General features: G+C 33.3%; 3 protein-coding genes across 6 annotated transcripts; 2 read left to right on the top strand and 1 right to left on the bottom strand.

Moving 5' to 3' along the window:
• Positions 1–5,340: 5,340 nt before the first annotated feature.
• On the bottom strand, positions 5,341–7,356 carry LOC138942699 (cytochrome b5). The gene is made up of 4 exons (XM_070313139.1): positions 7,227–7,356; positions 6,225–6,353; positions 5,956–6,038; positions 5,341–5,647 (listed from the first exon to the last, which is right to left on the bottom strand). The coding sequence occupies exons 1-4, from the start codon at positions 7,347–7,349 to the stop codon at positions 5,608–5,610; spliced, it is 375 nt and encodes a 124-aa protein (XP_070169240.1). The 5' UTR covers positions 7,350–7,356; the 3' UTR covers positions 5,341–5,607.
• Positions 7,357–10,931: 3,575 nt separating this feature from the next.
• Atg13 (Autophagy-related 13) lies at positions 10,932–14,415 on the top strand. Of its 4 annotated transcripts, XM_070312797.1 has the most exons (6): positions 10,932–11,123; positions 11,190–11,691; positions 11,995–12,343; positions 12,429–12,612; positions 12,706–13,039; positions 13,399–14,413. In XM_070312797.1, exons 2-6 carry the CDS (start codon positions 11,536–11,538, stop codon positions 13,609–13,611), a joined length of 1,236 nt encoding a protein of 411 aa, XP_070168898.1. In that variant the 5' UTR covers positions 10,932–11,123; positions 11,190–11,535; the 3' UTR covers positions 13,612–14,413. The 4 variants fall into 4 exon arrangements, with proteins under 4 accessions (XP_070168898.1, XP_070168900.1, XP_070168897.1 ...); XM_070312799.1 differs by having other exon boundaries at positions 10,932–11,691; positions 12,706–13,030; positions 13,399–14,415; XM_070312796.1 differs by having other exon boundaries at positions 10,932–11,691.
• A 1,221-nt stretch (positions 14,416–15,636) lies between these two features.
• On the top strand, positions 15,637–19,318 carry Pgi (glucose-6-phosphate isomerase). Its single transcript, XM_070312997.1, has 11 exons — positions 15,637–15,923; positions 16,234–16,327; positions 16,422–16,613; positions 16,672–16,752; positions 16,878–17,093; positions 17,324–17,563; positions 17,736–17,916; positions 18,002–18,120; positions 18,349–18,571; positions 18,903–18,969; positions 19,067–19,318. The coding sequence occupies exons 1-11, from the start codon at positions 15,793–15,795 to the stop codon at positions 19,188–19,190; spliced, it is 1,668 nt and encodes a 555-aa protein (XP_070169098.1). The 5' UTR covers positions 15,637–15,792; the 3' UTR covers positions 19,191–19,318.
• The last annotated feature ends 4,859 nt before the right edge of the window (positions 19,319–24,177 follow it).

Here is a 24,177-nt window from a genome sequence, read left to right on the forward strand (position 1 = left end):
GCACTTAGAACTGGTAGTAAATGAGAGCTCTGCTTTTCCGAAAAGATAAAGCTCTCATTGGATATCGCGCGTCGCGTCATCGCACTGGTCTGCAAGAGCCATAAGTTGATCAATCACATTCAAGCATTTTTACAACATAATAAGAATGCTAATTGGTCGATTTGCTTACGGCTTTACGGTTAAGATAAAAATTTTATCACGCACAATAGCAAGAATAATATCTTAAATAAATCAAAAAATTTGAAAAAAGTAACGATAAAAGTAACTGTTAAATTCGTTACTCGTTACCGAAAAATGTAACGAAGTTATTTTTTCCGTTACAAATAAAATTTGTAACGCCATTACCGTTACAGTTACCGAAAAAAAGTAACTGTAACGGTAACGGCGTTACAAGTAACGCGTTACTTCCCAACCCTGGTTCTTAGGCATTTTCATCATCACGTTTATTAGCCATCAGCAGATCATTTTTAATTTTAGTAATTCACATTGAAATTCACACGTGTTATCACATGCAATGTTTTATATAAATAAATTTTATGAAAATATATATTATTATACATATATTTTATAACAGCATGTAATGATAGTGATATAATAAACAAAATTATGTAGCTAAAATCTGTTCTTAATAATGGAAAAAAGGACAAAGAAATGTGCCTTATAGGAACGGGATGATAGGAGTTCCATGTATGCCGTGACGGAAGCTGAAATACAACGAAAGCCGAGAATTCCGTTAGACACGATTTTTTATGTATGTCAATTCGCGAAACCGAAATTACCAAACACTAATTATCGTAATCCGCCAAGGGCTGGCTAACTCATCTAACGCTAGAGGGGCAAGGCGAGTATTACGCGATTAAATATGCAAGAAGCAACAAATACCGAGAGCGCCAAACACGAACTGAAATTAAAAAACGAAAATTGCGCTCTAGGCACGCGAGAACCAGTGCATTCCCGATATGCCGAATTCGAATCTTTAAAGAAACGATACGCGGTGCAAGAAACGCGATTTTGATATTTCGATCGACGGAAGCTGTTGCTTCGAAGGCTCAGATCACTTGACGTGGCTGTGACGCGAAAATGGCATAAAAAAATCGGACATAGCCCGTATACCAAAGCATGAAATCACGGCGACGACGATAGAGCAATCCCGGACGCGATCGCGCGTGGTTTAACTTTTAACTGATTGACGATAACCTCACCGGTACCGTATTCGTCGCGGGAATTGCTGCGGGGTTGATCACATCTCTTTCGCAGCGGCTGCCGAAGTCCTCTCCGTTCGTCAAAGCTGCACGATCATTGTCTCTATTCTGCCCTTGATGGCTTGCGAACTCTTTCAATCGAACAAACGCCTGCACCGGTCTGACTCCGGAATTTTCGCGATCCAGAATCAATGCCTCGGGGCCAACTCAAGACTGCGCAAACGGGGTGCGTACTATCGCGACCGATTATGCGGTAACACGCACGATTGCCGGCGGATGGCGCGCTCAATTCCGTACCGGGAGTGCGCGCACCTCCAGTACTGATAATGATAATCTGTCGAAGCCCGCTCAGCGGGATCGTCTCGGAGATCCAAACAAGTTGTCTCAACCGGAAGTATCATTGAGGCCCCTGTTAACGTCTTTCTGCACTCCATGTTATGGTAGAGCTGCCCGGGTGCCTCACAGGAGAATGACTCTGCATGACCTTGATTCCTTGAACAAGGAGCCACTCACGTTCCCAGGTGTTGTGCATCACGTGCGCAGATCCTGATCACTCTACCGGTAGATTTGTCATTGGTTGTTTAGGCGGCCGAAATGCTGACTCATATCTTCTTGAAGATTGCCAGAGATCGTTGACAGCTGTTTCTTGCCGTTATTTCCTTATCCAATGTTAATTCCTTCTATGATGCTCCCGAACATAATTACTCATATGAAAAAGATAAAATAAACGAAATTAAATTAATGAAAATAGTCGATAATAATAACGCCTCTCTGAAGACTGCGGTATAGTTCCCTTGGTGGCTCGGTCCGGATGGTAGGGGTCCTGTGCTACTCATCCGTCTCGACAGATTGGGCAATCCTTTACTGTCTTGCCGAAGTGGCCACAGCGGTAGCAAAACTGGATCCGGCGGAGCGCGGTATTCTTGCTATCAAACTAATCGGGGCTCCGACGGTTCCAACATCAGGTCGGCGGAAATACATAATAGGACATTACGCAATACGCGTCAATCGTTTCCTCCGATCCCGAAGAGTCGTCAGGCATCACTTCTTCCTGCAGGCCTTGTACTTCCGCGTCCTCCATGGGGACAAAGATTTGTGTAGCCCGGTGCTCCCGTACGCCGCACTCCATCCGGACTTGACCTATTTCCTCCCGGGGGTCGATCCAAAAATAGAGGTTCCTTTCTACTATCGCCTTTAACCATTCCGCGCATTCGCGAAGGACTCATGGTTACACATATTTGGTGGCAGCAGCAATAATCGACAACACAACCTACGGATTAGAAGAGGCAATATATGGTTTCAAGTTCTTGACTAATGTATTTTATCGATTGTTCTATTTCCCTGATCCGCAATCTCGTCGCAAATACAACAGCTGACATACCTTAATCGTAAACGACCCATGGTATTTAGTTACTACAGGGTGACCATTAGGATTGTGTTGAAAGTAAATGGTTATTATTGCACAATAAATAGACCGAACCAAATCAATCAAACGCCATTTTTTTAGAGGAGACTTGTCAAATTTTATTATCATAGATATGAAACAAATATATATTTTAATAATTTAAAAATACATTAAAGAAGCAACAAAAATTTGCTTGCGCGCATAAGTTAATGATATATGTTATCAAAATGTGCTCCATTGGAATCGGCACAGAATTTCAACCGTTTTCTAAAACTTTCCGAATTTCTAAGGTTTCTAAGCTTTCCGAATTGAAGAATTTGGATTTACTTCAAAATATTCTTTAACATCATCAATTGTTTCTTCCGTTGTAATGGTACGAAATGGGCCGGGTAAATATCCACAATCATTCAAAATGCCATGCGTAATAAAATTATCAATAATCTTGCGAGAAAAAATATTGAAAAATGAATAAAATCTCAGATCACCAACATGTGTGGGATAGACTGGGTTACGACGCGATTCCAAGAAAGAAGTATACTTTCTGAGTGCAATTTCGCTTGAAACTTTTTAGATTCGTATTTACTACCAAATATGCAATACGCCTCAATATAGTTTTTGCTTCTAGTGTAGAAGCACTCAATAAGAAATATTCTTCGAGACTTAACGCGTTCATTCTGATACTCATTCTATACTGGCTTGAACGGCTCAAATGAAATGGACAGGCCTCAACTACGAAACCTAGTCAGGAGGAGAAAAAATACAACCGTTTACTTTCAACACAATCCTAATGGCCCTCTCTAGTTTTGCTGATATAGCATGCGTTGCGGACGATAAAACATACTGTCGTTTTAATACTTTATCGCCTATAACAAAGCGTCTATCCCGTTTACGTAGATTATAATATCGCGAATGTCCTTGAGCTACTTCTAGATTTTCTATCACCTAGTCTCAAAAAGCCTGCATCTGCTTCATTTGATCTTTCACGGTAACGGTCTCCTCAATTTTAATCTCGAATTTCGGTCCCTCTCGCCTAGAGCTTACTGACTTCCCATCTGAAATTTAAGAAGGTTGGCAGCATAACTTGCAACGATGTGTAATATGCTGTATTATACGCAAATCAAAACTCCACCAAGTGTAGATCCCAATCTTGGTGATCATGTTCAAGAAACGTAGTAATCATTGTTTTTAATACATGAATTACCCGTTCGGGATTCACTATGGTGACATTGCTATGTGCGCAATACCTCTTCCGCAAAAGCTTTTAGTTTGCGATTAATAAATTCGATTCTATTGTCGATCAATAACACACGCGGTGTCCCTTATCGGTTAATAATTAAGTCATCGATAACCTCTCTGATTTTTTTGCCCTTTGCGAAGCAGGCAACATTCGACCATTTAGTAAACAAATTTTGCATTACAAGGAGATATGCGTATCCACTCCGAGTAGCGAGAAAAAGACCCATAATATCCACAGCAACCAGAGTCCATGGCGCATTCAACCATTCTTCGCCCCATTAAGTCGACGGGAATCTTGTTCAACTTTAATTCGTTGGCAAATATCGCACTGACGGATGTAGTCTGCGACTTTCCTAAACATGCGCGACCAATAATACCTCATAGCGTTGATACATTTTTCGACACTGACGTGACCCGCCTAAGATGTATCGTGTGCGTTTATCCTAATAACTTCAAGACGCGAATCTTTCGGAAGCACGAACTTTCATTGTTGCATAACGATATGCAACAATGAAAGTTGGACGACCACTACTTGCGATGTGATCACGTTCGGCTTCCAAAAGTATAGTCGATCAATTTTTATTTTCCATCCTAGGTATTTATGCAGTTCAGTTACCACATTTCATACATGTGTAGAGAAATGTGTAGAGAAAGCAGAGAAATAGAATGAAGATAATGGCAAAGAAATGATCAGGTGACAAGAAAGGAACAGAAAAATTAGAAAAGCAGACGAAAAAAGAAGAAAAAAATGAAGATAAGCGTCAGCAATTGGAAAATACAGACGGAAATAACAGTGATGAAAGGGAGAGACCACAGAGATAAATAAGGAAAATAATAAAGAAAAATAAACTGAATCTTTGACGCAAGGGAAGAAAAGAGACAGTCGATTCAAACCACAATTACGAGGAAAGTCAAAAGCGATGGATGAAATAGTTGGGAGATTAGATTTATAAATTTAAATATATCTAAATTAAATTTATATATATTTTCTCTTCTCAAACTTTTTATATAAATATCTATATATAAATATTTTTTTATAAATATAATGTGTTTGCACATATTAAGCATTTAGTTTTATTACAAAATCTCTTTTATGTAAAGAGTCTCTCGGGTTGAGTAACACGATCCAATAGAGGAAAATATTTTACAATAGCATGTAAGAGAAAGAGAGGCCTTGGCATAATTCATGCCACGTATCGTAAAACGGATTCTTCTCATGTGCAACGCAAGCGTAATTTCGAAATGTTTTACATGACAAGCGATATCCAATATTGGTATATATTATTTCACGCATATCATTTCATTCAGATACATTGTACAATCTATCATAATTCGCAACATTAATTCTATTTATTTTATAATTGCATCAATAATATATTATCAACTATGTATGTGTACACATTACAATAATTATATATATATTGTTTATATAATAAATTAAAAGTTTAACTTCGCGAATTAAAAATTGGAAATTCCGCAAAATTTTCTTGTTATAGGTCTGTGAAAGCGATAAGCAATTGACGCATGACTCATTAGTATTCGCAGACATAATTATTGGTTTTCCTTGTTTGTTCGTAAGAATCTCCAATGTCACGTATGCGATAAGAGGATCGTATTTAATACTGCGATTTAATTAATGATTCTTATCGGAATTACGCGCGCGTCGTCACGTGCAATATCATATATAGATACTACAAATGTATGATGATGACTTAATAAATAAAATAATATATCTTAAATCTCTCTCTCTAGACAATACATTCTTCAAGATGTACATTTGCCGCATAGTATTGCTAAGAAGGTTCTGAAAAATAAAATAAAATAAGCTTCTAAAAGTAGCAAAAAAAAAAATTAATTTAATACATAATAAAAATGCTCGTGTGTTTATAATATATTCACTTTTATATTGGTGTTTCTAAAAAACAATCATATTATTAAATCAATTATTTCTAAAAATGTTACAAAATTTTTACAATAATATACATATATATTATATGTTTTTGTACTATATTAATTAATAAAGTTAAATAATATAAGAATTTAAAGAATTAATATAAATATTAAACAAAAATATTACGATTAATTTAAGAATTAATATCATTAAAAATTTACCTTCGTGTCTGTTTATCTGTACGTTCGACTTTTATTCCGTTAAGAACAGCATGCTTTTTTTTTCTATTGGCTCTTTTATCTTCCTATAATATAATCACATCCGGTATGATATCATATTTCTAATTATATATCTTTTAGAATAAATTATGTCCGATGTTATTTATAGAAATTTTAGATTATTATTTTATAAGTTTGAATGAGATTCCCGAATAGTATTGATACTAATAATTATTTTTTATCTAATTAATCTCAAGATTATTAAAACTTACATCTTCCAGTTCGCCAACTAAATATTCTTTAAGTATCTTTTTCGCGTCTGAGGAATGACCAAAATCATCGAATCCATTTGTTGCGTCCTTTCCCGCATATTCCTCAATTAATTCTGGACCACCAGGATGCTGTAATTAATTTATTAACTATAATATTTTTACCAAATCTTATTTATTAAATTGCTTGTAATATCTTATAAAAAAAACAATTTCTATAAAAATTAATATAATCTATAATAATAATAATAATCATAATAATAATAGAATAAAATAACGCCAGGCAAATTTTCAAAAATTAGCATGTATGAAATATAATTAAAATTATGGAAATATTTTTCCTCTTTGTTAAACTTGGATGATCTTTTGTCATAAATCAAGTAATTAGTTTTAACATAACATTAATGCATACAAATACAAAAATTTTTTTAAGAAAAAATAAAAAAGAATTGATTTTTTTTTATATGGACTTTTTATTGATTTATTTTTGATTACTTAAAAAAAAAAACTTTTCTTAGTGCATTTTATTGTTTTTTATTTTTTAAAGTGCATTCTGTTCTTCTTAATATCATACTTTGAACATATCACTCAAAATCATTAAAAGTCATTTAAACTTATAAAAGACAAAGGAAAGATATCATTTTTTAATTTATTCAATTAATTTTTTTCTTCAAAATTGACTTTCTTAAAAACAAAGAACTTGGTTTGAAAGCAATATAGTTTGCATTTTAATTTATTGTTAGTTGGGAAAATCGCCACATTTTTCTAATTTCACGATTTTGGTCGTATTTTATATGTTTTGTAAAAATTTATAAATTGCTGAACAACTAAAATGCAATAAATCGTTAAAATTATACATTTTATTTAATCATACACAAATATATGTAAAACGTAAACAAATGTCTCATTATATGTATAGTTCATTTAAAATTTTTGTATTGCATCATATGCACACACAAACATACACATTATATTATATACATTTTAATATTCTTGTAAATGTACCTGAGACATGTAATCCGTCACATCGTAAACGTTATCATAGATCACAATCCAAGTTCTGGTCCCGTTTTTACCATTGCATTTCGCAACATCCGCGAGCGAGTACCGAATCGCCGAATTGGACATCCTTCGACGCCGGAGTCTTGCGAGAGAAAGAGAAGGAATATATTCGCGTTTGTGATATAAGCAACACGTGCTGATTTTTCAAGACCGACGGTATTCCCGCGTCGATAAGCATATCGCAATTTAGACACGTAAATTGTATCTATAGATAATTGTGTCTATCGCTATCTTAGTTCATTTCTTTATCGTCATAACTGATGCAAAACCTAAATATTAATTTACTGGAAACAACGTGATATCGAACAATTATTTCTTTAAATCGAGACATAAGCTTATTCAAGTTTTTCTCGGAAATGTCTAAAATAGAAGCCACTTTATAAATCTTGTTTTTAAAAAATCTGACTATTATACAATATATATACAGGCTGCACCATTTTAATCAAAATACATGAATATCTTGAAAACTGAGTTTGATAGACAAAAATATTTCAGACAAAAGTTGCTTTCGAAGTTGGTTTCGAAAGGACCATAAAATTATGAACTTAACTTTGAGTGACCTTTTCAAGGTGAGGTCAATGTGATCGATGTTTTCTTAAATGGAAACCCCCTTTTTATTCCATATCTTTATAGCTTATCTCGACAGCTTTTCAAAACACTATAATAAAGTATTTTTTCATTAAGTACTTTTTGAATTATTTTATATTTTAACCTGACATATTTCGGTATAAAAAATAAAATATCTTGTAAAATATTTAGTTTTCGATAACCTTACTGTAATACTTTTATGTACAGAATAATGAGACAAACCAATTGATATAAAAAAATAATTGTTTTCAAGAGAAAGTATATAATTATTTAAAATGTATTTTTTTAAACAATTATTTGTTTTCTTTTACACTGATTTATTTGTCTCATTATTCTGTGCATAAAAGTATTACAATAAATTTATCGAAAACTAAATATTTTACGAGATATTTTATTTTTTATATCAAAATATGTCAGATTAAGATATAAAATAACTCGAAAAATATTTAATGAAAAAATACTTTATTATAGTATTTTGAAAAGGTCTCGACAAGGGCTACAAGAATATGTAATAAAAAATAGAGATTTTTATTTTAAAAATTCAAGGTGACCTTGTCCTGATCTTGGTGACGCCATCCAAACCTAAACTGATAAGATCAGTAAATAGATCTTTTTAAACTCCATAACTTTAATTCGAAACAATTTTCTGTAAAACCTATATTTCTCGAAATTTTTCAGAGTGTCCATATCCTTTTTTTCCACACTCTGTATATATATATACACATAAACATTCTTCAAACATTCTAATTTTAGATACAGTAGAATTAATTTAAGTGACAAAATTAAATATATCTTATTGTCTACATTATGAAATATACATACAAGAAACACTTTTTAATTATGCTCTTTGTAATTAAAGTATTTTTACTGCTAGTGCTTCAATTAGATTCTTTTTGAAAGCTTTAGCGTTCTTATAATTTAATTATTTATATTACTTGATAAAAATTATAGTAAATTGCATTACTATAAATCAAAGATTGAAATTTGACCAATCAGAACAAAAAAATTTTAATCCTTTTTGTTCTGATTAGTCAAATTCCAATCTTGAATCTTGAATCTCAAACTTCAATGCGTAGCCTGATACGGGATTTAGGACACTTGGAACTTTAAAGCCCGTATCAGACTTGAAGATGCATTGAAGATTGAGGTTCAAGATTGAAATTTGACCAATCAGGACAAAGAAATTTTAGTCTCTCTCTCTCTTTTGTTCTGATTAATCAAATTCCAATCTTTAATCTTCAATCTTCAATTTTCAATGTGTAGTCTGATACAAACGTAAGAGCTCTGCTTTTTTGGAAAAGCAGAACTTTCATTGGCTACGTTCAGCAGAAAAAGCAGCTTTGCAACTGTGTAAAATTCTTTAATATGATTGGTTCTTGCCCTTAGTTCCTGCCGGATCTAAATGTATAAACCAATCATATTAAAGAATTTTATACAGTTGCAAAGCTGTTTTTTCTGCTGAACGCAGCCATTGGATATCGTTCATCGCTCATTGTTTATCACGTCCATTGTGCGAGGGCCATGACGCATGCGTGGAATTTATATGCCATTTGGAAATATATGTATTTGAGAATATCAATGAGTATATATAAAGAATCTCAGCAGAGAGCATATTAGTGGTGGGGGTAGATTTATCGCGAACGGTAAACGTCATCGCAGCCATCTTGAGCGTCCACTTTTTTTGACGTTTTTCAGAGCCGTGTACAGCCACTTGAGATCATGGTGCATTGCCAGTAGCGGGATTGAATAACTTTTGTTATCGACAATTTTTCAGGATTGGGAACGTTACTCTATAAAAGTAACGCGTTACCGTTACCGTTACTTGGAAAGTAACGATTCGTTACTTTTTCATTATGTTTTTGTTTTTTATAATGCTAAAATAAGCTATTAGATTATAAAATTATTTAATAATTAATATTAAATGTAATAATCTATGTTACAATTAAAAACTCTAAATTAGTCTCTATATATAGCAAGCGTTTTTTATATTAAAATTATTTAATGATTCTAATTTTTTATGTTAATATCTTTACTTTTTAATACATTTATATCTTTATAGGAATTTAAATTGTAATTTACAAATTTCAATTTTGTCGAAAATTTTTATCAAACATTGCTTTTAAATATTGATAAGAGAAATATTGATATTATTAAGGATGTGATTGCAATATTCACTATCAGTATTGTAAAATCTATAATTTACGTTATTATAGGTTTTCACTGGCAGTGACTATCAGAATGCAGCCTATGATAGAAGGTTACAAAATATTTCTCAAAAAATACATCTATTGAATAGCGATATAAGATAATAAAAAACCAAAAAGTAACGATAAAAGTAACGGCTAATTCGTTACCGTTACTGCAAAAATGTAACGACGTTACCGTTACCGTTACAAACAGAAAAAAGTAACGATCGTTACCGAAAAAAAGTAACTGTAACGGTAAAGCGGTGTCTACAATAGAGATTTTAAGCCCTAAGCCTTAAGAAATTGACCAATCACACTTAAGTATGAGAAGAATACTCGACTGTGATTGGTCAATTTCTTAAGGCTTAGGGCTTAAAATCTTATTGTAGACGCCGCTTAACGATGTTACAAGTAAGGCCGATATTACATTTGTCGTACGATAAATTTTTTAAGCGCATTGATTGGCTAATTTCTAGGGAATCAAGAAATTTTCTATTTGGCAGCCAATCAGTATGCTTAAAATGTTTGTTGGTAAAGACAATCCTGGTGAAAAGCGCAACCCTCATAGGCTATCGCTCGCTAACGACAACGATAATTCTCGCAAAAGACGTTAGAGAATCCCGCTACAGGCCTCTGAGATACTTTCAGTATTTCTGTCATGCTGCAATTCGTCCCTGAGCAGTCATTTTAAGCGTCCACTTATATATAGGGCGCGTTCAACTTAACAACGCTCGCGAGCATCATCTGTCTTTGTTTAACTTTCGGTGAACAACAAGGATGAAATGATACCGTAAACGTTGCAGTCGTTAAATGGAACGCTCCCATAGTCACTTCCGTCCGCTTGCTTAACACCTAATGCTCTCTCCTGTGATTCTTTATTCATTGGAGAGTATACTGTGGACTGGAGAATTATTAATGAGAGAACGGTGTAAAGAGCAACGTGATTTCCCTTTTGATTGATCTGCTTGGCGTGTGTCATAAAAATATAAAATAGGGGAAAAAAGAAAAACTTGTCGATATTTTTCTGTGTCCCTGATTATTCGGAAAGCGTAAATTTCGATACAAGGTTAGAAACTTTTTGTCGATTCGCTACTTTCACGACTGCTTTGGGTTGACATCTGATGTTTTGAAGCTTCTGATAAGATCATCACTTGCCCGCACCGGCTCGCACTCAACGCATCAATGATGACGAGTCAGCCGAGGAATTTTCTGAGGAAACCTATCTCGCTCGCGATTAGATTCGCCTGTAAACTTAGATGCCCAAGTGAAAAGGTCGAAGTGCATCGTCGAGTGCTTGTTGAGCGCGTGTAAGCGCTCGTGGATGTGTACAGTAGTATACGAAAGAAAAATACGCGGTCTCATGCGTACCAAGGATGCGGTGCTGTTCCATTATACCGACGCTACGATGTACCTCTCGTTCCCATAAGTTCACGGAGCGTCTATAAGGCTCCAGTCATTTACATTACACATTGTATACAATGTCAACGCAGTTAAGCATGCAAGACAAGAAAGATTTGGAGAAGTTCACCAAATACCTGGCACTGAGAGCTGCCCAAATCATAGTGCAATCAAGATCGGGCCAGAAAGTCAATACCATGTGTAAACCGGATTCCTCCGCCGGCGATTGGGTAAAAGTAAAGTTTGCTCTAGTCCATACAATTTACTCGGTTTTTATCCTGCTACTTTTCGATCGGATCTATTCAATCTACATTCATTTTTAAACAGACAAAGTTCGACTGTATTTTATGTAGAAATTATCTTTTCCGGAGCAAAACTGAAATATTGAATTAAACCAAATAAATTGTATGGTCGATATGATCAACGCACACACACACACACACACACACACACACACACACACACACATATACATTCATATCTTTGTTTCATGATACTTTAAAGAATCTAAATATATGTCTATATTTAATTTTATGTAGTTTAATCTGGCAATAAAAGAGCTACCTGAGGTCTCGGCTGATGCTAAGAGAGCGCTATGTGGAGAAATAGTTAGTTCATCTGTACCTCTCTGCATAGAAATTTCTCTGAAAACGATAGAGGGTGACAAGATGGTTCTGGAAACTTGGAGTCTTGGTGTTTTGCCAGAGCAAAGTGATCCAACTGTGCGAGTAACATATACTGTATATAACAGAATGGGAATTTTATTAAAGTCCTTGCTGTCTGTGTCAAGAACTGCGCCGGCTTACAAACTAAGCAGGCGTCAGGGGCCTGATTCTTATACTATGTGCTACCGAATATACATGGGAGAACCTCAGCTACACAATTTAGGTATAATTCATTTATTATTTAAGTTAGATATTTTTAAGATTTTTTTTTCATATATTGTTTAAATGTAATTTTTGTTTTATAACAGGTGATAACTATAAACATATGAGAGTGGGTCAATTGTGTACTCCAGTAGGTACTATACATTTGTCAGTCTCTTACAGAACAAAAATGACTATATCACCCACTCACAAGGGACGAGATTCTATTATGCTTAAGAGCGATCATTTTCATTCAGATTTAAGTCCACGCCATGCACGATATCAGCAAAGGTCAGTCAATAAGATATCTAATATTGTAATAAAGATTGCGTTAAAAGTGTTTAATTAAGAAATGTATACTATGTATATAAATTAAATATGTAGTGAGGAAACATCAAAGTCCCTCAGCGATACTATCAAAGTTGGTGCATTTGTAATAAACAAACCCGTAATTGTTAACGAGGAGGATCTTGTGATACCAGACGTACCATTCAGTTCTTTATTGACACCAAAACAAACGTCACCTCCTCCAGTATCATTAATGAATCCTGCAAATACAAAGACTGCAACGGCAGCTGCCACAACTGATTGCAACAACGGAAATAACGAAAGACTCAGTAATGATAATACAACTTCAAAATGCGCCTCCCAAAACGGATCTAGAAGGAGTAGTTGTTCAATGACTAGTGCCAACGATGATTTTATTATGGTAGATTTGGTAATTGATGCTCCTAATCCGAACACGATATCACAATTCATCATATCATGTCTCACAGTTAAAATAATTTGCCTAATATAGGTATACAAAAATATTTCGCCTAATTATTTAAAAATATTTAGCAATTTGAAATTAAAGTTTAAAGAATATCATTTGAATATCATATCTGTATATATAAATATAAAGCTGTGGAAGCTATATAATATGTAGTATAATATAATCATGAAATTAATATATGTACATATTATATTTATATATATTTGTATGCAATTAACAGGTGAAATACTTTTAGAGAGCCTTATATTTTGGGTAAATTTCACACTGTATATATGCACAAACTTTGAATATTCTTGTTGCAGAAAACACCCTTTGCCGTTACGAATACTAATAGCGATGTAGGGGCGTTTTATCGTGATTGTCAAAGTGCACCACAATTGCAGGCCTTCATGGAAGAAAGAACGCTTGCAGAACAATTGGGAGATCTTACTAAGCAATTGGAAACATTTGAGACTAATATGCATCATTATGAGGATATTTTGTCGTCATTGTGTCAAACTGAAAATAATAATTAAGGCTGAACTCTGCTACTAGCTGGATTAAAAACGTGAATTGTATACAACTTTATTGTATGCATATCTATTGTATTAAGGTGGATATACATTAAGTAAATGAACAATGCGAATATTCGGACATTTGTATTCATGTTATTTACTCGCTTTTTTTTTGCATTGAGCTAGATTCGTTGTTTGTTACATAAAAAATGTTAAATATAATAATTACTGCGCGAGTTTTATTTAATAAAATAACTTATGAATTCGAAACAAACAGTGGCAAATAGCCAATATGTAATAATATCCATACTATGCACAAACTTTTTTTGATGTATCGTTTTATCTCAAATGAATTAATCTTAATGCAGAACACTAGCAAATGTTCTGTTTGCATTTGTCACAGCGAATACATACTCCTAACTTTAACGATACAAGTCCGCATTCATTTCTTTGCTCAGTGTATATCCCATCTTTAGATATCGAACCCTTTTTAATTGCCTTTGTTGTTTACACATGAGATGGTTGAAATCATTGGAAAACTTCTGTTTTTTATATTGAATAATTTAATGATTTTGAAAAATTCTATAAATATGTTAATATACAATGTATATCAAAGATTTATGAAGTTTGGGGAAGCACATTAATTCTTCGATATCCTCTGAGTAAAACTGCTCATTCAAGTGTTTTGCTAAATATTATTACAGAAACTACATAATATAATTAATAAAGCAAACACATACTAGTTGTGATAATTGATTACTTAATATAATTTATTGCTTGTATATAAATGTAAATTGCACACTTGAATATTATAAGATTAATTGATAAATATAAGTTGACTATGAAAAAATGCATTTTATTAATTTATTATCCTATCGCACAATAAAACTCATTTGTTCCAATAAATAATATATTTATAAAAAACATTAAAAATTTTTTTTAATTAACATTACGAAAGATAAATCAGTCGAATTCGAAGTATGTGTGTGAAGAGCACACATTCTACATGCACATAAAAAGAATCTGATACATATATATATACAGGGTGTCCCATTTTAATCTCCTCAGGCAAATATCTCAAAAACCAAGCCCGGAAGAGAAAAACGTTTCAGACAAAAGTTGTTTGATTTCGAAGGGGCCATAAGATGGTACCATTGGTTTGACCTTGGAAAATTATTTGAAGGTCATGTGAAGGTCAACTTTAAAATCTTAAATGGAAACCCCCATTTTTTATTTAGTATTCTTGTAGCTGACTTCGAGAGCTTTCCAAAACACTATAATAAAGTATTTTTTCATTAAGTACTTTTTGAGTTATTTTATATTTTAATCTGACATATTTTGATATAAAAAATAAAATATTTCGTAAAATATTCAGGTTTCGATAATCTTACCGTAATACTTTTATGTACAGAATAATGAGACAAATTCATTAGTGCCAAAAAAAACAAATAAATGTTTTAAAAAATACATTGTAAATAATTTTCTTAAAAACAATTTTTTTTTATATTAATTGATTTGTCTCATTATTCTGTACATAGAAGTATTACGGTAAGATTATCAAAAACTAAATATTTTACGAGATATTTAATTTTTTATATCAATTAAAAATATGTCACATTAAAATATAAAATAACTCAAAAAGTACTTAATAAAAAAATACTTTATTATAATGTTTTGAAAATCTCTCGAGGAAGCTACAAGAATGCTAAATAAAAAATGGGGGTTTCCATTTAAGATTTTAAAGTTGACCTTCACATGACCTTCAAACGATTTTCCAAGATCAAATCATTGTCACCATCTTATGGCCCCCTCGAAACCAAACAACTTTTGTCTGAAACATTTTTCTCTTCCGGGCTTGGTTTTTGAGATATTTGCCTGAGGAGATTAAAATGGGACACCCTGTATATCGCGCGATGCATCCTTTTCTTTCATTCTATATTCTAACTTTATTCTCCCTTCTTTCTTTTTCTCTCTCTCTCTCTCTTCTTCCTCTCTCATTTATTTCTCCTTTTTTCTCGCTCGTTCACTAGTGCACTAGTACCTCTCACTTGCTTTTCACACAGCTGAGCGTAGTGCTTGACGGCGCAAAATCTAAGCCAAGTCACCATCTTGTGAAAGAGAAGATATAGTATAAGTGACTAGTGACGGGTGACAGATTTTCACATTTTTGAAGGTCACGCGCGGCTTACTTAAATTATAAAAATGAAACCCAAGACGGATCTGTTAACTGAACCTGCATGGAATGAATTGCAACAATATTTTGACAGCAATGGCTCGAAGATTAACATATATAATATGTTTCAGCAAGATCCCAAACGTTTCGAAAAATTTAGGTATATCACTCCACTTTAAATGTGACCTTGTGATGACCCTCTAAAGAGTACTCATTTTAAAGCAAAAACTATTTTATAATATATATATATATTTGATAAGACTTTTATTATACATGAAATCTCTTTTGTAAATGTAAAAAAAAAAGTTTTGTAAATTTTTTTATTAAATATAGAAAATTGAATGCTAACTCTAAGAACAATATTTTATATTTTATAATTTTAAATGATGTTTTGCTACTGCAAAGTAGATTTAGAAGAATCTACATGTATATTAAGTGAGTACTTACAATGCTTTTTTTGTTGAAATCAGCTTGGAACTCGATATACCACAAGATGGGCCAATTTTGTTGGACTATTCCAAGAACAGGATTAATGAAGAAGTACTTAGATTATTATTTAACTTGGTATGAAATTTATAAATTTATATATATATACTTGTACAAAATTATATCTTGATAATATTTTTAAATATTTAATCTCTCTTGCATCACTCTACAGGCTCGTGCACGGGAGGTAGAAGCTGCAAGAAATGCTATGTTTAATGGTGAAAAAATCAATTTCACAGAGAATAGGGCAGTTTTGCACATTGCTTTGCGTAACAGAGACAATACACCAATATTAGTAGATGGAAAGGATGTGATGCCTGATGTTCATGCAGTGTTAGAGCATATGAAAAGTTTCACAAATGAGGTAAGATTTGTTTTACCTGTATATATATCTTATATATACATAATATGTTTATTTGCAGATATTGACAAAGACGTGGAAAGGATTTACGGGTAAACCTATTGAAGATATTGTTAATATTGGAATCGGTGGCTCTGATTTAGTAAGCTATATAAAATTTTTTTTTCTTCTTGTTATATAATCTAAAATTATCTAATCTTAAATTATATCTTCTTGTTCGGTTAGATATTTATATTTAAGATTTGATATTTATTTATATTTCGACAGGGTCCGCTTATGGTTACCGAAGCTTTAAAAGCATATAGCATTGGACCCAGAGTTCACTTTGTTAGTAATATTGATGGCACTCATATAGTTGAAACTCTTAAGAAATTAAATCCAGAAACTACTTTATTCATAATAGCTTCCAAGACATTCACTACACAAGAAACTATAACAAATGCGACTACTGCCAAAGCATGGCTTTTGAAAGCATTGAAAGATGTAAGTGTGAATTAGAAATTGAAATACTAATTATATTTATATACCATATTCTATACTCCATATATATATAAAATTTTTTTCTTATAATATTATTAACTAATATTATTTTTTATTATTAATTATATTATATTTGATAAAACATACATGAAATTTCTTTTGTATGTGTTAAATAATTGTAGTTAAATAATTTTATTATTGATATTTTTTTCTTATAATATTAAATTATCTAGGAAACAGCAGTCGCCCGTCATTTTGTAGCACTGTCAACAAATGGACAAAAAGTTAAAGAATTTGGTATTGATGTGAAAAATATGTTTGGCTTCTGGGATTGGGTTGGCGGACGTTATTCATTATGGTCAGCTATTGGCTTGTCAATTTGTTTGTCAATTGGTTTTGATAACTTTGAAAAGCTTCTAAGTGGTGCACATTTTATGGATCAACATTTTTGCACAGCACCACTGGAGAAAAACGTAGGTTTACTGAGTGTAAATAAAATAGACATTCAAACTGTAGAGATTAATTGTGAAAGAAACAAAGATCTTAATATAAATTTGAAAACTAGTAAGTTTTTTTTTAATAATTTTAAAAATTATTACAAATATTTATAAATGTGTGCAATGATTTATTCCAAACTCTTTTCAGGCACCTGTCATATTAGCCTTGCTTGGCATATGGTACCATAACTTTTATAAGGCAGAAACACATGTACTGTTACCATATGACCAATATCTACACAGATTTGCTGCTTATTTTCAACAAGGTGACATGGAAAGTAACGGAAAATATGTTACTCGTTCCGGAAAGACTGTAAATTATTCTACTGGTATGTCTTATGATATATATAATGAATGTAAGTTGCATACTAATTTAAAATGTGTTTTAAATCTGTTTAAATTTGTTATTCTTAGGGCCAATTGTGTGGGGGGAACCGGGCACTAATGGGCAGCATGCATTTTATCAATTGTTACACCAGGGTACAAGACTGGTACCAGCAGATTTCATAATTCCTATTCAAACTCAAAACCAAGTAAATAATTTTTAGTAGCACTATTAGACTGCTATATATATATATATATATATATATATATATATATATATATATATATATATATATATATATATAAAGAGATAAATATGTTTGAATTTATTTTATTTTAAAAATATTGATTTTTTTTAAAATTTGTTACATATAATTCATGTTTTAGCCCATCCAAATATCACTACGTTTCCCGTTAAAAATTTTTATTTGTTGTAGATTGCTCCACACCATACGATTTTACTTGCTAACTTTTTTGCGCAAACTGAAGCTTTAATGAAAGGTAAAAATGAGAATGAGGCTCGAGCGGAATTGCAAAAGTCAGGATTGAGCGCTGAACAAGTAGATTCACTATTACCACATAAAATATTTGAAGGAAATAGACCAACAAACAGCATTGTGGTAAAGAAATTAACACCTTTTGTTCTTGGTGCTTTGATTGGTAAATATGCCATTGTTATCAATATATACAAATTGTTTGGTAAATTGGTAAATCATGATAATTAATGACAGTTATACTTTATGAAAGAAACAAGTGTCGACATATAGGCAAATTGACACATATATACATTACTTTTATATTTGAAATTATTTTTCTCGAGAATTATATGAATAATATATTCATAATAAAATTATAAGAGACACTAGTTTCTTATAATTTTATTATGAATTGTATTACGATTTACTGGATATTATTTTGTATATTATAGTATAATCATGCACTTATATATAGATAATTGTTATAATTTTTTATTTTTTTGTTCTCTTTTTAGCAATGTATGAACATAAAATTTTTGTGCAAGGCGTTATGTGGGATATTAATTCTTATGACCAATGGGGGTAAGAAAAATATTTTTGCATGACTTAAATTTTTTTATTAATATATAGAAACGCTTTTATGAAATACAAAAGAAATTAATAATATTTTTATATTTAGTGTGGAATTGGGAAAACAGTTAGCTAAAGCGATTGAACCAGAGCTGACGAGCGCAGAAACTATTACAACGCACGACTCGTCAACTAATGGCTTGATAGCATTCGCTAAACGAAATAAAGCCTAAATACTTATTTATAGTAACGTTTTATTATAAAATGTTTGAAATAGACACAATTGAATATAAGTAGCTCTGTCCTAAGTTGCATTATTCATATCAGAGTCTATGTAGTTGGTAAAAAAAAAGATTAAAATCGGAAAAATATATAATTTGGAGTATTTTTATTTAAAACTCTTGATCCCTTTCCTGTAATTTTGAGTTAAATGTTAAATAGTTATGGTACATAAATAAGATTAATATGCAACGCATATAATATACAAAACGAAATTTTATAGGAAGTTTTTTGCTAATATCACTTCAATATAGTTGTAGGAAAGAATCTTCACTATGAAAATGATTTGATCACATATTTAAGTTAACAAATTATGTTTAACATATGGTCTAACAATAAAATATTATATAATCTTGAATATAGATATAAATGTTAGTTATAATCATACGCAGAAGATGAATCTGTTTTTATAAGTTAGATACTTTTCTCTTGACTATTTTTCACCTACTTTTGACAAATTTTTTTTATTAGTTTCTATATGCATTAACCTAATTATAGCTTTAACCTGACTTAGAAATAAAAAATTGAATATTGTTAAATAAATTTTGTCTTGTTATAATATAATATAATTAATTAATTACATATAATTAATTATGTAAAGAGATATTCACATGATAAAATCAAGTTGAATAATAATTTATGTTATCAGATATGTCATCATCATAAAATATAATGTCATCAATAATATTCGAATAATATATTTGAATAACGAGTGAAAAATAAGATGAAAAAAAGCGATAAGAATGCTTTTTTTACCCAGATCAAATTATTAAAATGAAAATAAAGTATAGATAAAAAGGATTGTTTCCAATTTCAAACCAAAGTTATATAAGAGGTAACGAATTTAGGAAAATTATCAAATATATGTATATAAAATGCATATCTTAAAGATAACAAATATATATTAGAATCACATAAAAAAATTTAAAATAATTTTCTAACAATTATTAATATATGAAAGTTTAAATTTGCAAGGATAATAAATGCAATAGTAAAATCTAAATCTTATTTATTATTTGTTTCTATAAACTATTTAATATCAAAAGCCATTATTTATTTAAAAATCATATTAAAAAATCATATTATTATATATTATAAAATCAATTTTCCTATAATTAAGTGCATAATATCGCCTGCCATCAAAATCGAAAGTGCTGCGCACTTATTAATATATTCGGGACTGAATAGTCTGCATGTAAACGTAATTAATTGTTTTTATTAGTGAGTGCCACGGCAACGGTGAAATAAGAGAGGCGGAGGAGGAAAATACCCGGGGCGGCATCAGAGCATGGCGGTGTAATCATGAGGTGAATTATTTTATTATTATTTGTGAAATATTCGATTAAAGGAAAATTTAAATGCGCACAATAATTATTGTCTAAGGGTGTTTTTCAGCAAAGACACATAGAGAGACACAATATCACGCAATTGACTATAGAAAAGAGAATTTTTAAATCTCCGAAACTTTTTCTACTTGATAGCCAATTGCGTGATTTGTGTCTCTCGATCTGTCCTTGCTGAAAAACATCCTAATAAGATTGTAACGATGCCTCTGGAGCATTGTTATTAACAAGTTCTATGGATCCCAGGCTGATCATTCTCCGTCCGGAGAAAGAGGCTCGGCGCTCGGCGCCCCTAATGTCTATCTCTAGCGACCCTACCCTACCACGGAGCACCATCCCACCACATGCTGTAGTGTGAGTGGGGATCTGGCCAGCCGGGTATAAAAGACGGGTCGACCGACGCTCGACGCTTCGGCACCTTTTCCTTTCCTGCTTCTGCTCTGCTATCCAACCTTCCAGTTCCAATAGCATCGGATAGCGAGCGTTCTCAGTGTTCAGGTTCAGGGTCCTATCTTTCTTTCTAGTGTCGGGTGTTTCCGGAGTCCCGTCCCTTCCTGCACAGCGATACAGTCTATACGTGTCGCACTATACCACATTCGTGTGGTAACAGGCCTCGTGCTTTAATAACGTTGGGACAGCAGTACCGCTTCGAACGGGTGAGCCAGGCTTTATGGCTGGAGTTGTATAGAATAAGTATAAATAAAGGTTATCCTTGCCTCCTGCTTTTCTTACCGCTAGTCTATTAGCCAGTAAGTTCGCCTGTTAGGGATAGGAACTACCGTTGCGACTCGGCCCCGCTGACCTGATATGTAAGTCCATGTGGGCCAGTGTGGTCAGGCCCGGAGCCATTCAATCAAAGAAGAAGAAGAAGAATATGTAAATCCGCCGTGCGCCTAGTTGCTTGCGTTCCTGTGTAAATATATATAGTCGTCTGTTAGTACTGATTAGTACATAAGTCTGCCCTTTGTGAATAAAGAATTCCTACTTACTCGTACACCATAAGTGTTAAGTTATAAGGACTGTGTCCATCGTGCTGTCTCATCTCCGCGATTGTAGTTTGTTGCGTCCACTGCGTCAGATCATTGCATTTGTTCACTTTGCGTATTTGTTACTTGCTCAATACATTGCGAGGTTTATTTCATATGTATCCGTTTCTATAAAAACAAAATAAAGCCTAATTATATTATATTACGACGCCGGTTCGTGACCGACAATCCTGCCCCTTTCGCTAACCGAGATGCCGTCGACAGGCACTCGACCGTCCGCGAGCCCTTCCACTACTTCCGAAATAGCCACGGATAATGCAAAGGTATTTAGCCACATTCGGAAGTGGGGATGCCTATTCGACGGGAAGGACCCGATATCATTCCTCGAGCGAGTCGAAGAACTTCATCGGGCTTATGGCTTCACCGACAGGCAACTGTTCATGGGATTACCCGAGCTACTACGTGGCAACTCGCTCCTGTGGTACCGCAACTGCCGAGACTCGTGGACCAATTGGACCGAGTTTAGCCGTGACTTTCGAGCCCAATTTCTGCCCCCAGGATACGAAAGGCAGCTCCAACGCGCTATTCAGGACCGATACCAGAAGCCCTATGAACCAATCAATAAATATATTACTGAAATTCTGACAATGATGCGGCGCGCCGGCGGGTACACTCTTCAAGACAAGATCGACAAGCTGTACGAAGGCATGGAACCCGAATATCGCCTGTACATCAACCGCGACAATATTTCCAGCGTAAGCGAGCTCACATCTTGCGCTAATGAGTACGAAGAGATCACTCGCCAACAGCAGGAGCGGCAACGAGGGACAAAGTCGACGGACAGCCTCGCCATGTCGGCCAAGTTGCGGCAAAGACAGGATGCTCATTTGCAATTGCTACCCGCCGTCGGAAAACGGCACCAGGATCGAAGACGCCGCTCCGACCAAGTCCACATAAGCTTCAATCCGCGACCGCATATCAGTATTCAGATACACCGGCATCACTTGTGGGCCCTCATCGATTCCGGTTCGGAAGTTTCGTTTGTGAGTACGAAGACCGCGCAGGATCTAACTGAGGGAACGTGCCGTCCCGCTCCGTCGGCCACCGAGATATGTCTTGCCGATGGAAGCCAAGTCCCAATTGAGGAAATATTTGATCTTCCCATCACGGTCCGGGGAGAAACTTTTACTCACCGTTTCTCTGTGCTGCCGAATCTAAACAGTTCCGTACTGATCGGCACCGATTTATGGGCCAAGTTGAGGCTCACCCTGCCTCCACCACCGCTGAGACATGAGACGTCGGTGTCGCTGCCCCCGGTGCTCGTCACCTTGGGCGATGGTCAATCAGTGGCAGTGCCGCATTACGCCGCGCATATCACCCGACGTTATCGAACGATGACTCCAACAGGACGATGGGTGATCAGATTTGACCGTCAGGGCCGACTCCGGATGAGCCGCCGCCTCGACAACGAAGCCGTTAGGACAATAGTACCGCCTTGAACGGGTGTGTTAGCATCTCCATTGCGTTCATCGCGTTCGTTCGTTGCGTCCACTGCATTGCGTTCACTGCGTTTGTTACTTGTGTTAATATATCGCGAGATTTATTATCTATATGTATTTTTGTAAGAACTAAATAAAACTTATATTGTAAAGGAAAAGCGAGTTTGTGTGAATCTCCCTCCTGCGCCCGAATCCTGATATTGGCGAGTCGATCCAGAGCGTCCAGAAAAGATGAATCGTTACAAAATATTTTTACATCATGAGTATGAGATTGATATAAAGTGATTAGCAATAATAAAGTATAATTTTTATTAGAAAAAAGATTGTTTCTACATATGCACAAAAGAAATAAAAATATTATTATTATATGAAAAAATAATATTATTATATTAAATATTATTATAATTAAATTTTCTATTAATCACTCTACATGTAAACAGGATTTTTAGGATTTTTAGGACGGCTAAACAAGCAGAGGAGAGCACTATGAAGATATAATATATCAATAATATATTATTTTGATAAATTTTTTCACAAATATACATATAATTATTTAAAAATATACATTAAAATTATTCAAGATTACACATTTTATAATTAATTAAATTTTTGAATTTATTTCTTAAATAAATTATGAAAAGTAAAAGAAAGAATAAGTAACATTAAAATTCTATTCTAATTCTATTAATAATATAAATAATCAGGGTTGGGAAAGTTACTTTATAAAAGTAACTCGTTACCGTTACTCGTTACCAATTTTAAAAAGTAACTCGTTACCATTACAGTTACTAAAAAGTAACGAGTCGTTACAATTTCCGTTACTTTTTTACAATACAAACTAATAAATTATTTGGCATAAGAAAAACTTTTAAAAAATTGTAAGCAAGATTTCATTCAAGGTTTATTACAAAATAAATGATTAAATTTTATCGAAATTCTTTATTAATTTTTAATAAAATTTGTTGCTCCATAGTATCATCATTTAAATGCCCTCTTTGTGGTGTTAATACAGAGCCACCGATGCTAAACATTCTTTCTACAGATGCACTGCTTGGTAGAGCTGTATTATATTTAATAAAAAGTTTTTTAAGTTTTGGATAGTCGGCTAACATT

This window comes from Polyergus mexicanus, unplaced genomic scaffold (genome assembly GCF_030449975.1).
Source record: "Polyergus mexicanus isolate NDT 795.1 unplaced genomic scaffold, iyPolMexi1.0 SCAF_23, whole genome shotgun sequence".
In the NCBI taxonomy this organism is placed as follows: domain Eukaryota; kingdom Metazoa; phylum Arthropoda; class Insecta; order Hymenoptera; family Formicidae; genus Polyergus; species Polyergus mexicanus.

Bases quoted from the DNA above. Each gene is read 5' to 3' on its own strand.
- LOC138942699 (XM_070313139.1), bottom strand. From the start codon at position 7,349: ATGTCCAATTCGGCGATTCGGTACTCGCTCGCGGATGTTGCGAAATGC. The intron at 6,039-6,224 runs GTAAGTTTTAAT...ATTATATTATAG, and splicing joins TAGTTGGCGAACTGGAAGAT to GAAGATAAAAGAGCCAATAG. The intron at 5,648-5,955 runs GTAAATTTTTAA...TTTATTTTTCAG, and splicing joins ACAGATAAACAGACACGAAG to AACCTTCTTAGCAATACTAT.
- Pgi (XM_070312997.1), top strand. From the start codon at position 15,793: ATGAAACCCAAGACGGATCTGTTAACTGAACCTGCATGGAATGAATTG. The intron at 15,924-16,233 runs GTATATCACTCC...TGTTGAAATCAG, and splicing joins AAACGTTTCGAAAAATTTAG to CTTGGAACTCGATATACCAC. The intron at 16,753-16,877 runs GTAAGCTATATA...ATATTTCGACAG, and splicing joins GAATCGGTGGCTCTGATTTA to GGTCCGCTTATGGTTACCGA.
- Atg13 (XM_070312796.1), top strand. From the start codon at position 11,536: ATGTCAACGCAGTTAAGCATGCAAGACAAGAAAGATTTGGAGAAGTTC. The intron at 12,344-12,428 runs GTATAATTCATT...GTTTTATAACAG, and splicing joins ACCTCAGCTACACAATTTAG to GTGATAACTATAAACATATG. The intron at 12,613-12,705 runs GTCAGTCAATAA...TTAAATATGTAG, and splicing joins CATGCACGATATCAGCAAAG to TGAGGAAACATCAAAGTCCC.